This window comes from Poecilia mexicana, unplaced genomic scaffold (assembly GCF_051168715.1).
Source record: "Poecilia mexicana isolate PSO_F unplaced genomic scaffold, ASM5116871v1 scaffold_4, whole genome shotgun sequence".
NCBI classification, from domain to species: domain Eukaryota; kingdom Metazoa; phylum Chordata; class Actinopteri; order Cyprinodontiformes; family Poeciliidae; genus Poecilia; species Poecilia mexicana.
Window position 1 is genome coordinate 515,780 of NW_028263373.1, and position 16,313 is coordinate 532,092.

Here is a 16,313-nt window from a genome sequence, read left to right on the forward strand (position 1 = left end):
CCCATCTGTTCCTGCCAACAAAACTGATTTCTCCAAGTCAAATATTCGCTTCCCAGTCTTCCTCTGGTTCAATTTGATGGGAACACTGGACAGCTGACGCATCTTCCTCATCCTCCTCTTCATCGCTGTCAGTCTGTTCTGGTTCTGAAAAACAACAAAATCCAATCAGGAGGATCTGAGTACAAGCAGAAGAAAATAAATGAAAAGCATTTGCATGTTTTGGAGCTGGAACATCCAAACTTTAGGCAGTTCTGACATCTGCTGGACAAACTGCAGATTACAAACATTTTTATAAATTCAAAGCATCAGAAAAATAAAATTAAATGTCAGAAACAGAAAGTTAAACTTTACAGGTTTAACATTCATTCATTTTAATTAATTATTTACTTATATATCTTAAGGTGTAAAAAAAATTAACGCAATCGCATTCCTGCGACATCATCTGGAAGCAAAATATAGTACTGGAACGATTAATCGTGATTGATCGATTATTGGAATAATTGCCAGCTAATTCAGTAATCAATTAGTCATCAACTGCATTATGCACTCAAAAATATAACAGAATGACATAGCAATAATTCAAACCAATAATTAAGCTAAAACTGTACAAAAAATACACACAATGCGAACTTAAAAAAAAATCACATTTGTTTGTAAATATGTTAATTCAAAACTCCTCAAGTGGCAGTTTTAGCTTCACCGGATTCAAATTATGATAAAAAAAAAAGCTCCAGTTAAGCATAATTTGATATCCAATTATTAATCGGTTAAAGCAAAAATTAATCAATCTACAAACGATTAATCGTACACAAAAGGAATACCACGTTGCATTTTAGGCAATAAAATGTCTATTTTCTTACTTTGAAAGGAACTGAATTATTTGTGTCTTCAATCATTTTGAATATTATTTAAACAAAGGCTTAAGTGGTTAAATGAGAAATCTGCAGAATGTGCCATTTTTATTTAATCGATTGTCTGAATAATCAATTACTAACAATTGTTAGCTGCATCCCTACTAAAATGTTTTTAAAGTAAACATGACAGAAAATACAAAGGGTCTTAAAATAAGAAGTGATGAAAATAAAAAACCTCAGAAGCAAACATGCCAGGAATGTGGTTTGCATTAATAAAGTTATTTGGACCAGAGATGTCTCGGTACGAATTACAGCTCAGCGGTACCTTGTTCTTCACATTTTACAAGCAGAGCGGATCCATCCTGGGACAGTTTCACTTGAGGCTGATCCACCAGGAGACGTCTCAGATTTGAAAGATTTCCACTCAGTTCAGCGATTTTCGGACAGAAGGACCAGAGCGCCGCCAGAGGAACAACGGCAAACCTGAAACAAACACAATACTGGATACACGCATTCACACATCTTTATGCCTCTAATTGTTATTTTACATATTTGCATATATTTATTCATATGCCTTGTTCTTGATTTTAGAGAAATCCATGCAACGTTTTGTTCCCAAACTGAACAGAACTGTCAGAATTTAAACATTTCTTCTCTTCCAAACAGAAACAAACCTGTTTAAGGTCCCGGACTCTTCTTGGTCTTTTGTCCAAAGCGACTCGGTACTCTCCTCCCCTTCACCTGGACAATTCAACCTTTCTGTACAGGCTGAATGGAAAAAGATGTTTTATACAAGTTAAAGCAGAGAAATGCCGTTTTGATTCAGCGTCTTGGTCGACCTGATTGTTCCTGTTGTTCAGTCTGACTGTGAGGTAAAACACCAGTCGTCCCTCCAGTCGTTTCCTCCATCCACCTGTTCTTCATTTGTTCTGCCCAGTACAGAACCTCGCTCACCAGGACTCTGAGCAAAGTGTTGTTGTCACGCAAAGTGGGGTAATTTACAGAGTACACCTAAAACAGAAAACTATGGGTTAAAGTATCAAAGCCGAGAAGCACAAACATAAACTTTGTATCGCCCCAGTATTTACCTTTTTAGGGCGATTAATTACATTTTTGGTCTTTGAAGACTTAATTTTTGGAAAATCTGGATGTCCTTGGGTTTCTGTTTTTTAGAGTATGGCTGAAACAATTAATTGGATTAATTGTGATTAATCAATTAATGAAACAATTCTCAATTTAATAATCGTTAACTGACGCTTCAGGCTCAATAAGACAATTTGTTGAGAAAAAAACAACGTATTTAGACCAGTAATTAAGCTGTACAAAAATGAATAAATTTAATGTTTAGCATAAAGAAAACCTTTTTCTTTGAATATATTTTAACCAAAACTCCTCAAGTGGCAGCTTCAGTTCACCCGGTTCAAATAGACTAAAGGACAGCTGTATCACTGCATGTTTCTCCAGATTAATCGATTACTACATTCGTCAACGATTATTTCAATATTCGATTAATCACGATTAATCGTTTCAGCCCTAAGTGATGCATGTGAGAACCAGTTGTTTATGAAGGAATAGACTCACCAAAGTGTAGGAAAACACTTCCTCCTCATCTCTGTCGGGTAAAACGTTCAAACGTTGAAACACACCAATCTGGGAGCAGAAGCCGACACTTTCCTGCTGCTCCTGAGGCGCTTCTCCAACTCCGGTGAATTCAGCCTCGTAGCCATAATCCAAACACACCTGAAGAGCCCTGCAGGATGCAAAATGGACATTGGAAGGGAGAATCCAAGAGCCAAAATGGTTGTTTGAAAGCCTGAAATGAGTCCATGTTCTCAACTTTTTGACCAGAGAGTTGCTGTCTTTTTTTGTCATTTTAAAATGCACAACATAGTAAATTATTTTAATTCGTATTCACAATACAAGCAGTTCCTCTACTTAAATTTACAAAAGTTAGTCTTGTATTTGTTAAATTACTTTCTTTTGAAATAACTGGCTTTAAAGAAAACCCATCATGTTTCTCGATTAATTGGTTTTCTAATGATTAATCAGATAAAGAAAAATGGTTCAACAAATTTTTCATTTAACCACTTGAGCCTTTTTTTTATACAATATCAGAAATATATTAAAATATAAACAAATAATTCAGTTTCCCTTTATAAATAAAAAATAAACATTTTATTGCCTAAAATGCAGAAATATAGCATTCCTCTAGTGAGTTTGAACCAAGCGAAGCTAAAACATATTCACAAACATTCACAGGTGTTTTTATACTATAATTTATATATTTTTTATTAATTGTGGCCTAATTACTGCTCTAAATATGTTGGGGGGTTTTCAGTAAATGGCCTTTTTTGAGTGTGTATACTCCAGTTAACGATTAATCGATTACTGAATAAATCGATTAATCACGATTAATCTACTTGAGATATCACTCATGAAACTGACTTTGACTTTAAACTGAACTTTGCATGATGTTTCACTGTATAGTTGTTTTTTTGTGAATAACTGAATCTCTGTACTGCACCAGGATCTGAACTCTGATCGGTTCCACTCAAACTTGTGATCGCTGTGTCTGAAACCAGTCAGTCCAGGTAAAAGTTTGTTGAATTCAGAGTTCGGGGTGCTGACAATGACGCTCGCTGGTCTCATGTATCCAAAAACCACAGAAGAAAAGAGCTCCAAATCAGGAAGAGTGAGATGTTCTATGCTGCAAAAAACACAGACGTAACAAAATAACATGTTTGAAAGCAAAAATGATTATTTAAGAAATAACTTTGTAGCTCCAACAGCCACTTACAGTTCTATGTTGGTCACCAAGTCGAACCCTCGGAGCCGAGCGTCCCGTTGTGTGACTGAACCTTGGTACAGATCTATGTGGAGCTGGTCGTAGGTAGGCTGCAGGTAGTCTGTAGACAGAGGAGCCAATCCTTGCCTGAAGGGACAAACAAGCAACAAATTAATAAATTGAATTGTATAAAGCAAAAGATAAATCTTCTGTTCACCTTCAAAGTAATGGTTTACATAGAGAACTTCCATCTGTTTATTTAAAAAAAAAATCACTTCACAGCGCAGAAACTGAAGAAGCTGAAGATGGAAATTATGTAAGTTCAGAGCTTATTCACTAAACTCGGTGCTATGTCTTAATACAGACCTTGGAAGATGTTACTGAAATCAAATGCAATTTTATTTATGTAGCATATTTCAGCAATGAGGCAATTCAAAGTGCTTCAAGTCCAACTTAGTAATTTCCGTTATGTGAGAGCTAACAGTTATTTATGGTGTCCTGCAAGGTTCTGTACTAGGACCAGTTCTTATTCTTTTTTGTTTGTTTTGAAAAATAAATTACACTTATCCAAACAACTGCCACTCCATGAAGGAGAAATGAATGTGGCAAATCAGTGACTGCATGCAAACAGCCACGTTTTCTTAGATAAGTTAATTTGTAAATTATACCTAACGTGACTACATACAGGATCAACTGAAATAGAGGCATCCGCCTGTATTTCATTTTATTTAACCAGGTAAATTGAATGAAAACAAATTCAAATTTTCAACGGGTTGAATTTACTTTTATTATAAAGTGCCTTGAGACAAAATTTCTAGAAACTTTCGCAGGATCTCGCTAAAGTAAGTCAGGATACTTTTTTTTTTTTAGGTTAACTGGTTTCTCTAAATCGCCCTTAGCCGTGACTGTTCATGCTTTGTTGTTAATAATTAGTAAATAAAAATAAATATGTACTTTTTCATTACTCCTGTGGAAAAGTTGTAAGCTAGCGATAAAAAATAAATCCTTCCCTTTTCGTCACTCACATCTTTTTCTTGATTTTGGCACCATCGATGTCCACCCCGACCAGCAGCTCAATGTTCCGCTGAAACTTGAGCCGTTTCAGGAGGCGACACTCACCGCAGCCCAGGTCAGCTACCTGGTGGAAGAAGACAAACAGGCAACATGACAATAAAGTGACAGAAAACGCTCTCAACAGGTAGAACTGGATAAACTAGACATCGGCGTTCACTGGCTTCGCTACAACGAGGAGTTGGTAGCGAACGTTGGTTAGCTTCGAAGCTAAGACGAAGGAATAGCTGAATTCCTGCTTAATTCGTGTTTGAATTTTAGTAACTACCTTATTAGGTTTGTTTTTTCTGACAAAATCGACGACAAACTGATGTCGTTGGCTGTGAAGTGACGGAGTAAAAATGGGATTCATTTTTCTTCCACTAGTTTTCTGTGACCGTCTGTTAACCTCCTCGGCAGTAGGGGGCGGTGTTTAAATCTCTGTTTGCCGAGTAATGATAAATTTGAATATTAGTCAAAAATGTATTTCATTAACCAAATTCACTCAGTCAAACACATTATATAAATTAATCACTGATGTTTTCTAGCCTTAATTTTGATTACACTTTATGAAAACAGGATTGGAATATTAGATCAGACCAATTACTAAAATATAACAGACATACATACTTAATGAAAAGTATGTTTAATAGATGCTTAAAAGTTATTTTCAGAAGACATTTTTAATCTGGTAAACAAGCAACGTTGCATAATTTACTCAATATTAGGATAGAACATATTTGTCATCAGAGGACTTGTATAGTGAAGTTTTTATCAGTCTTAAACTCATTAAACAATTTTTAATCTTCACCAACTTTGAAATTACTTGGGTTCAGCTGATTTTTGTTGTTGTGAATGAATCACCTATGACATATTTATCAACCCAATTAAACACAACAGATGAGTAATAGAAGATTTTCTCAGAAATTGCAGGCTATTTTTATATTCCTTTATTCCCCATAAAATTAAACTCACCCAAGTTGCAAAACTGTAGGTTGTCCCAAAGTTGCATTCTCAAATGATAGTTAAATTTGGATGTTCTTGATTGTTAATTTGAGACACATGAGTAAATTTAAAACATGTTTTAATGTTATTGGTAGGTTGGCTTTATCCTGAAAACTTTATTTTTTCTATTTTAAACAGATAATGTAATATTTGGACTTGATTTTGGATGGACAACTTAATTGTAAGTAGACGCTTTTGTTTCTTTTACAATTTCCCTCCCATTTTTAGTATTTAAAATGTTCGGTGTATTTTAATGAGGTCTGTTGTGATTTACTGTATTTTTAGTATTAAATAGTAGGCCTATGCATTCTGTACAGATTTGATTTGCACATAATGTTGTTTAAAGGGGCGGATATTATGTAAAAGTTACTTTTTGAGCTTTACACCATGTTATAATCCCTCATCAAAAACATACCTGTAGTGTTGCCTTGATTCTTTCATGCATGTTTCAATGAATCTCCGATGTCAGACATTCATAGTTACCGTACTTGATTGTGCAATAAGATGGGACTGTGTTTCTAAAGAATACATAATATTACCCCTTTAATACAAATACAATTTTAAATAAAAATATTGTAAATAGTGTGTTATGTGTTCCAGCTTTAGGAAACTGCAACTACATTATTGAGCCAAATATAGTCTTTGGTTATATTTAAATACAATGCTGTGTAAATGTTTAGTAAAGTAAGAAAAAATGCTATAGGCTCTGTTTATTGAGTAAAAAATATTTATTATCAAATGTTAAAGAGGATGTATTATGTAAAACTCACTTTTTTCTACTTCCATTTGGGTTTCGGAGAAGCCCGTGCCGTTACCTAGCAACCCAAGCCGAGCCCGACCCAGCCCGTCACCTAGCAACCCAAGCTAAGCTCCAGCACTGTTTGATCAGGTGGCTTTACTGGTTTGGGCTGTAAAATGACTGTCGGGGAAAAAATAGAAGCGTTTTCTTGTCAACTTACTGTCCAGAATCCACTTGCTGCATTGTTGTTGGTTCTTCTGGATGCTCTAATTCTGCTTTTTCAAAATGTTTGCGGCCGTTTTCACCGAGTGTAACCGTCAAGATGGTGGGCGTGGCCAGTGGCAGCTTATTGGATTTAAAGTGACAGAAACCGTCACTGTCAGCTCATTCTGAAAGGACCTCAAAATCCCATTGTCTAGGAAGGATTTTGTGAAGAAAATGTAATCAATTTGTTTTGTTTGCCGAGATTTATTTTCTTTTTTTAACTGAGCTAATTGGAGGTGGCTTCTTTGTGTTTTTCTGTCTTCATGTAATCTCCTGTTTAGTTCAGGGGTGGGCAATCCTGGTCCTGGAGGGCCGGTGTCTTGCGATTCCCAGATGTCTCCCTGGTCCAACCCACTTGAATCCAACAGCTGAATCACCTCTTAAATGCAGTCAAGTTCTCTGCTGATGACATCATTATTTGACTCAGGTGTGTTGAAGTGGAGACGCATCTAAAAGTTGCAGGAGACTGACAATTGAGGCCTGGAGTTGCCCACCCCTGGTTTAGTTGAACTCGAGTCTGTTTGGACCAAATCATCGCTTCTATTACTTTGTATTCTTTGTGTCAGCCTTGTAAAGGTTTTTCTTGGAACACCATAGACATTTCACCAACAAAATTACACAAATTTGTTTCATTATGTCATAGATTTCTTTTTAATTCATCATCATCTGAGCAGTTAACTCACCAAGAAAATATACATTTAAAGGATATTTCTTGATAAATTATCAAGTTTATTGAGTTTTTAAGAGTTAACAATCATCCAAAAAAAAAGTATTAACCTATCTTAAAAATAAACAATTCTTTTGATAAATATGGCTTCAGCAACACTTTTAGACATCTATGAATGGCTACATGTTTAGATTATTAAAGCAATCAGTTATCATCCTAGAACAAACCAGAAAAGAAAATCTGTGATGGATGCTACGTAGTGGAAAAACTATTTTTACCCCACATAAACCTGTTTCATCCAGTCTCTACAGTAAGTGGTTTCTCTACGAAGCGCCGGTTTTCCTGCAGGTCGGCCAGGAGAAGTTGCTCCGGTTGAGGCCGTCCTTCGCTGCCACTCTGACGCAGTAGCTGGTCCTGGGTTTGAGGCCAGTCTCTGTGTAAAAATCCCCGCCTACGTTTCTCACTCTCTGCTCCGCGTTTTGCTCCTCCTCGATGACGAGCTCGTACTCGGTCGCTCCGTCCACCGTCTTCCACTTCACATCCAAGGACCCGGCGCTGGCCGTCACAGCCAACACCTCTGGGGTTTCCAGATCTGACGGAGCGTAAAGAAGCTTCAAAATAACATCCACAATATCAAAACTAATCATTACAGTCCACTTACAGGGATTACTCATCGATTAATGGTAATCATCGATTAGCAGAGTTGGGTAATAACTAGTTACATTTACTTGAGTAAAGTTTTCAAAAAAATTTACTTTTAGGAGTATTTTTACTACGCTGTACTTTTTACTTTTACTTGAGTCATTTTATTATGAAGTATTTCTCCTCTTATTTCAGTAAAATTTAAGTTTTTCTACCCACTGAATGAAAAACATGTTTTAACCAAAAATTCACCAGAAACGCACTGCAGCCTTTGTTAAAGTTTTATAAGTTTTTTATTGACAGAAACTGATTTGGAAACATTTTCTTTTGCCTGATGTTATATTTTGTTGCTTATTTGAATTATTGTCATTTTGGCCCTTAAAATACCAACATTTCCACTTTATGTTTTGGTTATATTTTTAACCAAAATAACTGATAAAAATATTTTGGTCAGTTATCACAATTTGATAAGTGATCAAATAATGATTGATTATTTATCAGTTATTCAGGACTTGACTAGACTTTTTACCAAATACTTCTTTACTCTTATGAGTATTTTCTTGGATGGACACTTTTTACTTTTACTTCGGTAAAAGTATATTGAAGTAGTGCTACTCTTACTTGAGTACAGTTTTTCGGAATCTCTGTTTATTAGATTAAAATTAGTTCCAATCGATTAACTAATAATGTCCACTTAAATTAGGAATAATCAATGTGTGGCCTGTGGGCGTTTTGTGCCCCTTGAACTGATTTTGTGCGTCATCATTTGCAATTAAAAAATTATGTAAATTTGGCCCATAGATGCAGATGGATGGTTTTCATTTGTAATCAGGGTAGAATTATTACCAATATAATTTTCTTACAAAGGAAAATGTAAAGTACATCAAAGTATTTGTCTTATGTTATATTATTAATCTTACATATTATATTTTATATATATGTCGAAGTTCAAAATGTAAAAAACAAACAAAAAAGTTTATTCAGTCAGTATTTAACACAAGTGACAAAATAAAATTAAATTTATAAAACTTTTGTCCTTTACGTTATGGAAAGACGGTCAAACATTTTGATACAAGAGAAAACTGAAGTTTTAAGAAAATCACTGCAATCATTAGTTGATGGATAAAATCAATCAACTTTAGATTAATTAAATAATCGATAAGTCACTAACTTTCTTCTTCATCACCATCGAGTTGATCGGGTTGCAGATCTCGTCTCCTGCGTGCTCTCACTGGACCTGGTGGACAGAAATTAATTATTTATGAGCTGTTTTCTTGACTTTCATTGTTTCAATGTTGGCTGGGACTTTAATTCTCTTCCAATGAAGGAAACCAACTTGGAGATGTTGAGAATTGTGTTTTCTGCTACCGTTTCTGCCGGACCTGTTATGTTTTGGCTCGGGTTGCTTTCCCCGGCAGCATTGCTGGCCGTTACTGCGGTGGCAGCAGGGTTGAAGTTGGTCAGCTGGCAGGAGAGTCCTGTGGTGCTGCACAGCTTCACCCGGCTTCCCCCCGACACGTTGTAGACCGTGTACATGGTGGCCAACACCGACGCGTCCCAGGACAAGATGGCCGACGTCGAGTTCCCACTGTATTTAACCCTCTGTGGCGCACAAGGCTCTGCGAGACAGACATGAAATAAACTGCTCTGAACTTTCCTCTAATAAAATAATAAAGTTATACACTAAAGTACATTCACACGTTCAAAGAAGTGGGTATAAGTATAACCTTATTTTTACATCAGCAGCATCATCCAATAAATTACTAGTCATGATATCTTAACATTATTTATTAGTATTTTCTTTATCCATATCTGTCATTCATATTGTAAGCTAGCATCAATAATTGTTAACATGTTATCAATTATATCGTACATTTCTAAATCAATATATCATAAAGCAGTAATAATTGACAATTTTATTAAATGTAACAATAAAAAGCTAACTTAGACTGTCAGAGGGAAAACAGAGGACTGATTTATGATGGGGAAGGGTTAGGGATTCTTGCATATTTTTGACTTTTCAAGGTCAAAAATGTACTTTTTTTTCCTTGCAAATTTCTCTAAACATTTCTGAGATTTTTCTAGCTAATTTTAAAGTTTTCAACTCAGAAATTTACTTTTTCTAGAAAATTCCTTGAATTCATCTCAGAATTTCTTAGTTTTGTGACAGAAATTTAAATTTCTGTCTACAATTCCCCTATACGCCGTCGTATTTCTTGTTTTTGCGATGTTTTTACTGACTGTAGTGAAGGTTCAGTATTTGCTGCCTGTTTTGTCCAGTGACGTTGTAAATCCTGACCTACCTGTGGTTCCTGCGTAGGTTCTGGACGGCTTGCTGACGCCTCCAGAGTTTCTGGAGAACACGGTCACGTTGAAAGCCGAGCTGCACGGCATCGGCAGCTCGAAGTACGGCCTGGGCTGCCAGTAGGAGGAGACCTTCATCAGGGCCAGCGGGTCGTTTCCGACCCAGCCTCTCACTTCAGCCAAATACTCGACGCCTGAACAGTTGACTTTGTCCCAGGATAACATGGCCCAGAACCTTAGTTTGATCCTCTGCATCCGGACATTCAGGCGAGACGGAGGGCATGGAGCTGATGCGAAAGAGGGAGAGTTACACCAGTAAAATTAGAAATGTTATTTTACATTAACTCTGTTACCTGCTCCTTCCTGCAGAGGTTTGCTCTCCGAGCTGTTGCAGGCCCCGTCAAAGGCTTTAACGGTAAAGTTGTAGTTGTTGCCACACTGCAGGGTTTTCAGAGTGCAGGAAGTGTTGCTGCTGTCACAGTAAAAGGCTTCGCCAGCCGCAGACGACGCGCGGCTGAAATACTGCACAGCGCCGTCGGTGCGAGCCCAAGACAGCCGGGCGTAGTTGGTCTGACAGTCGATATCCACGGCGAGATTAGACGGAGCACAAGGCACTAAAAGATAAAGGAAGTCAGAGAGCGAATCCGGTGGAGTTGACGTTTCCCAGTCACGATTATTTTATCTTAAATACAAAATATAATTTTTTTAATATACAGTTTTCAATTAAAACTGCTCTGAGAGTTTTGTTTTTACAGTAAATAGTCATTTTCTTCTCCAGCCAACAATTAATCAATTACTAAATTATTTTTGATTATTTCAATAATCGATTAATCACGATTAATCGTTTCTGCCCCAGTTGTACCTGTTCTGAAGGTATTGTTGCTGGGGTAACTGGTGCAGTTTTCTCCCACGGCGGTGATGCTCACGCCATACGTCTGGCCGCAGTGCAGGGCAGACAGGGAGCAGTTGTTGGCCGTGTTGTTGCAGGCCACAACGTGGCCATCTTGTCCTCTGGCCGTCAGCCGGTACGATGTGGCCACCAGCGATTTCTCCCAGGAAACCACAGCCCCTCTGTCCTCGCACCGCGGCACCACTGTCACGTTGCTCGGCACGCAGGGAGCTAAAGGAGAAAAAGTTCAAGTATCCCAAAAGATGTGGACAGCTTGACGTCACATTCATAACATCAGCCACCGTCTCCCTGCTGGAGGGCAAAAAGCTGGTGGCTAACGATGACTACCATTGGTTTTAACTGATAAACCATCAACATAACGCGCTAAATCTTAAATGTACCCCTGATATGTAAAATAAAAAGGGATGCAGTGCTTTGCTACACTACGACAATTTGAAACAAGGTCAGTAAAAGTTTTAATTAGGAAAAAAATAGGGAGGGAGAGTTCAGTTATGCTAGTTTGACTATGACAACCTTAACATGTGGATGCAACTGAATTTTGGTTCAGTTAACAAAAAAGAAAAGATGACCCACACCAACTCTGACAGATCATCAGGAGAGCAGGTGCTTAAATTAGCTAATCAACCACCGCGGTGTTAGCTTAGCTAAAAGCAGCGGTAGCTAATCTACCACAGTGATCACTCATTGATAATCGTAATGATCACAACACAAACATGAAGCCTGAAAATATAAAACTGTAATGTTCTGTTCTTTGTGTGGGAAATAAACAAAGTGTCGTTGTTGTCAGTTGCTACGGCAACTTGTCACCTAAGCTGTGTGTATCTTAGGTGACGAGAGCGAAAAAAAAGTGGTTTTAAGCCACAGTTTTAAGTCCAGGTATTAAGTTAATCACACCCACATCTCCAGGTTTCATTTTGTTAACGGAGCGCCGTTACTTACAGCAGGTAAAAATATCACCTTTTTGCTCTCCAGTGTTGTGCGGATGCACAAAGTTTCCGGATGTAAACAACTACATTCAAGGGATGCATACAGGCGGAACTGATTCTGTTTTAAATACCTGTCTTGATCTTCGTCGGGGGACTTCTTAGGCTGCTGCACTTGTCGGAGGAAGCTGACACGATGACGCTGTAGTGTCGGCCGCAGCGGGCATCATGGAGGACGCACCAGTTGGACGAGCTGTTACAGGAAATGACGGATTTATCGTCGGCTTCACCTGTGACCAGGTAGAGCGGCGAGTCCAGCGTTTGCTTCCATTCAACCAGGATGGTGTCGCTGTTGCATGCAGCTGTTGCACTGACGCTCTCTAGAGCGCAGGGACCTAAAGGGGCAGAAATAAACAGAAATATACCAAATGTCGGCGTCAATTCAATCATTTCTGTGTCTGGATAGCTGTGAAACAAAACATGACAAATTCTGTAGTGTCTTCTTACTTACATCTAGAGTAAGTAGCTGCATTTCCATTGATTATATAATTGCACAAAATGTTATTACAAAAATAAATTTGCTTAGTGGTAACAAAGGTTTGCGTAAATTTGAAAAGGGAACACAGCTGGTGTGGAAGGTCCGAAGAAGCCTCAGGTGGCCGAAAACCAAAAGTATGACGCTGCGTACCTGTCTCGATCTCAAAGGTGCTGCTGTGATTACTGCGGCAGTGCTTGTTGACTGCCGTGACATGGAAGGTGTAGAGAGTCCCGCATTTCAGATCTGCGACTTCACACGGGGAGGACGAGGCGGTGCAGCTGGAGTTATGGCCGCCGGCCGCTGTGGCCATGACGGAGTAGCTGCTGGCGCCTTCTGAGGGGGTCCAGGACACCCAGGCCGAGTTTGACACGCAGTCCAGGCGGCCATTAGGCTTCGTGGGAACACATGGAGCTGTCGCACATCGGGACACGATTTTTACTTTTCATTCACTTTTTATGCAGCAGAAGCTTCTTTATTTTTCAGAAATAAAGAAGGGTACAGAAAATGGATGGAGAAACTTCTATTATACTAGAAGTTTCTATTGTATTATAAAGAAACTTCTTTATAATATACGAACACAGGGATCGTCGCATTAGCCAAATATTTTCCTTATTTTGATGGAAAAATCTGATGTCCATCACACCTGACCAGTTGGCACAGATGCAAAGGTTCAACTCTAAACAGAATGAAAATGTCATCATTAGGACTGAGACGATTAATCATGATTAATCGGTTGTTGAAATAATCATCAACAATTAATTGTTAGCTGGAGTAAATACTAATTTTTCTGTTTCAGAAAAAAATAATAATAATATTACAATGACTGAAACTATTATGGAAATAATCTTCAGCTAATTTAGTAATCAATTAATCTGGAGTAGAGACACTTTTTGGTATTTCAAAAAAATTAAACAATTGAATGTCTTTAGGACCCAAACGATTAATTGGATTAATCATGATTAATCATGATTAATCGATTGTTGGAACAATCTTCAACCGATTTAGAAGTCAATTAATTGATAATTGGAGTTTATGGACTCAAAAAAATGCAATTTACAGAAAAAAACCACATTCAGAGCAGCAATTAAGCCAAAAGTATACAATATACTATCTGTATATATATTCACAGACACATTTTGCATTTAAAATAAAAACTTTTTTTCTGTAAATATGTTTTACAAAAAACTTCTCAAGTGGCAACGCTTCAGCTTCGCCTGGTTGAAGTTTACTAAAGGAATGATATGTTACTGCATTTTAGGCAAAACATATACATATATTCCCTATTTAAAAGGAATTTGCATCTTTTAATGTATTTCTAGAATTGTATGATAAAGGCTGATGTAGCTTGGAGAAAAATCTGTAGAATCTTCCATTTATCCCATTTACTGTCAGAATAATCGATAACTGATTATGAAATTACTCGTTTTTTGCAACCCCAGTCACAGTTATCATTTTAAAAAGAAATAGATTATAACAGGATTTTTTTTTACTCCGTTTCCGTTCCTGAAGCAACGATGAGCTGACGTTTACCTGAACTGGTCGCCACCACAGCGCTCGGTTTGCTCTCACAGGCGTCTCTGACGGAGATCACCGTGACGTTGTATCGCTGCCCACAGGGCAGGCCGGCGATGGTGCAGGAGTCGGAGCTGGAGTTACAGTACAGCCTGGCGCCGGTGCTGCTCACTGCGGACACATGGAGGTACTGGGCATCCGGGTTGGGAGCCCAGGAGACGACCATCGCCTTTTCAGCACATCTGGCAGCGACTGTCACGTTCTGAGGCGGACATGGAGCTGAGACAGAGGCAAAGAGATTTACATCATATAAAACACAACAGTCACCAGTTATGAAACAATATTACATTTAGTGAAATATCAACCAAATATATTGATCACTGTTATGAATCAAAGGGAACTCTAACAGCAGGTCTGTAATGTGTTCTGGTGCTGAGCCGTTCAGGGATTCATAAACTAACAGCAGTATTTTCTGTTCTCTGAGCTGCAGGGAGCCGGTGGTAGGCCTGTTAATTAATCACATGAACAAATTAAAACAAGCTCAATATAATCCACATTTTCTCTCTTTCTACCAAAAACTGGCTGATAAAAGTCTTCAGTCTGGAGTTTTGGTCTCGACTTGCCCTTTCTACGAAGGACAACTTTGTTTACAGAGACGCCATGATTTATTTTATTTGTTGTTTCATTTTAGGTATTTAAATGTCTTCCAGTTCCAGTGTTAAATGTTCATTGGAATTTAAAGTTTATTGATCTTTGAGAATGTGTTCTTGCATTATTGTGCCATTATATTACTTTATTATATTATTATTATATTGCCTGGATGCGATTCTCTACATCTTATTGGGACATGGAAACATTCTTCACTTGATAGGAGGCCGACTTTGAAACTGTCTTTATGTGGCTCTGAAGGGTCAGAGGTCATCCTGATCTCTAGTTTCCAGATGTAATAACTGAAGCTGTGCATTGACTCTAGATCTATAACTCTAGATCGTTTCTGTTCATCCACACATTTATCTGTTTTAAGCATCATGATGACATCATAACGTAGAGCTGTGCATCATATTTTGGTACCAAACCTTATTTCCAGTTATAAGTTATTCTAATGGGCGGAGGTCGCTGTAGAGTTAAATAGCTAACAACTCAGATGTATTCATAAAGTTTAGCTTCTTAGCTAGCGACCTTCAGTTCCTACCTGTCCGTAGGTGAGTCTTGCTGCTCTCCTGGCCGGCGCAGGACTCGTCCAGGCCGAACACGCTGACGCTGTAGGTCTGTCCACACTGCAGGTGTCTCAGGTCACAGAAGGTCATCGTGTTGTTGCACTCGGCCCTGTGTGTCCCGTCTGCAGTAACGCCGACTGCAACGTAAGAGAGCGCGCCGCTGGCGCCCTCCCAGGTCACCGCAGCCGAGTTCGAGTGGCAGCGGAGGGACGCGCCGACGTTCGTGGGTTTGCAAGGAACTGGCAGAGAGAAGAAACAGAAAAAGTTGAAAATAAGAAGAAAACAAACTCACAAATTATGAGATTATTTAAGATTTATTCTAAAAAAAGCATTTTCTGATCTCATTAAGCCAAAAACATTCATCTATTGTAAAAGTTTCAAATTTTTGACTTTTTGAGTTCTGGACTTTTAAATTTTTTTCTACAAAATTACTGAAATTAGTGTAAACATTTTTGATTTTTTTTCGTTACAAATTTTTAATTTTCAAATTCAGAAATCTACTTATTTTTTTCCCCACAAAATTTCTGAAATGATCAAAAAAGATTTGAGATTTTTCTCCCAAACTTTATGTTTACAGAGTAAAAAAATTTCCAATTTTTTTCCAGAAAATTTCTCTAATTTTTCTCGCAACTTTTTGAATTTTCACACTCCGAAATTTCCTTACTTTTTTCTGCCAAATGTCTTAAATTAATCTCAAATTTTGTGATTTATTTTTCTCACAAATTTTCAAATTTGGGAGTTCAGAAATGTCCAAGCTTTTTCTACAAAATTTCTGAGATTAATCTCAAACTTTCTGATTTGTTTCTCATAAATTCAACTTTTGAACTGAGAAATTTCCATTTTTTTGAGTGTTTGAGTTTTCTTACAAATTTTTGGCTTTTCAAACTCAAATTTTCTTGTTTT

The 16,313-nt window shown here is 37.7% G+C and overlaps 2 protein-coding genes across 3 annotated transcripts in view; both read right to left on the reverse strand.

Annotated features, from left to right (window-relative positions):
- Positions 1-37: 37 nt before the first annotated feature.
- Positions 38-6,751, reverse strand: henmt1 (HEN methyltransferase 1). Of its 2 annotated transcripts, none has more exons than XM_014967760.2 (9): positions 6,654-6,751; positions 4,665-4,777; positions 3,652-3,786; positions 3,379-3,561; positions 2,436-2,604; positions 1,694-1,865; positions 1,529-1,622; positions 1,180-1,337; positions 38-144 (listed from the first exon to the last, which is right to left on the reverse strand). In XM_014967760.2, coding segments are annotated over exons 2-9 (1,020 nt in total). In that variant the 5' UTR covers positions 4,667-4,777; positions 6,654-6,751. The 2 variants fall into 2 exon arrangements, with proteins under 2 accessions (XP_014823246.1, XP_014823245.1); XM_014967759.2 differs by lacking the exon at positions 6,654-6,751 and adding an exon at positions 4,979-5,114.
- Positions 6,752-7,405: 654 nt separating this feature from the next.
- Positions 7,406-16,313, reverse strand: part of fndc7b (fibronectin type III domain containing 7b) — a 57,887-nt gene continuing 48,979 nt past the window's right edge. The window contains exons 48-57 of the mRNA XM_014967764.2: positions 15,386-15,649; positions 14,212-14,472; positions 12,832-13,092; positions 12,278-12,538; positions 11,173-11,430; positions 10,664-10,924; positions 10,310-10,597; positions 9,389-9,625; positions 9,178-9,243; positions 7,406-7,956 (exon numbers count right to left, since the gene is read on the reverse strand). Of these exons, the coding sequence (XP_014823250.2) occupies positions 7,688-7,956; positions 9,178-9,243; positions 9,389-9,625; positions 10,310-10,597; positions 10,664-10,924; positions 11,173-11,430; positions 12,278-12,538; positions 12,832-13,092; positions 14,212-14,472; positions 15,386-15,649 (2,426 nt within the window). The 3' untranslated portion in view covers positions 7,406-7,687. The remainder of the gene's footprint in view (positions 7,957-9,177; positions 9,244-9,388; positions 9,626-10,309; positions 10,598-10,663; positions 10,925-11,172; positions 11,431-12,277; positions 12,539-12,831; positions 13,093-14,211; positions 14,473-15,385; positions 15,650-16,313) is intronic.

Coding starts and splice junctions, on each gene's coding strand:
- henmt1 (XM_014967759.2), bottom strand. CDS start 5,062: ATGAATCCCATTTTTACTCCGTCACTTCACAGCCAACGACATCAGTTT. Junction 1,338..1,528: donor GAGTCCGGGACCTTAAACAG/GTTTGTTTCTGT, acceptor TGTTTGTTTCAG/GTTTGCCGTTGTTCCTCTGG. Junction 145..1,179: donor TGTAAAATGTGAAGAACAAG/GTACCGCTGAGC, acceptor GTTGTTTTTCAG/AACCAGAACAGACTGACAGC.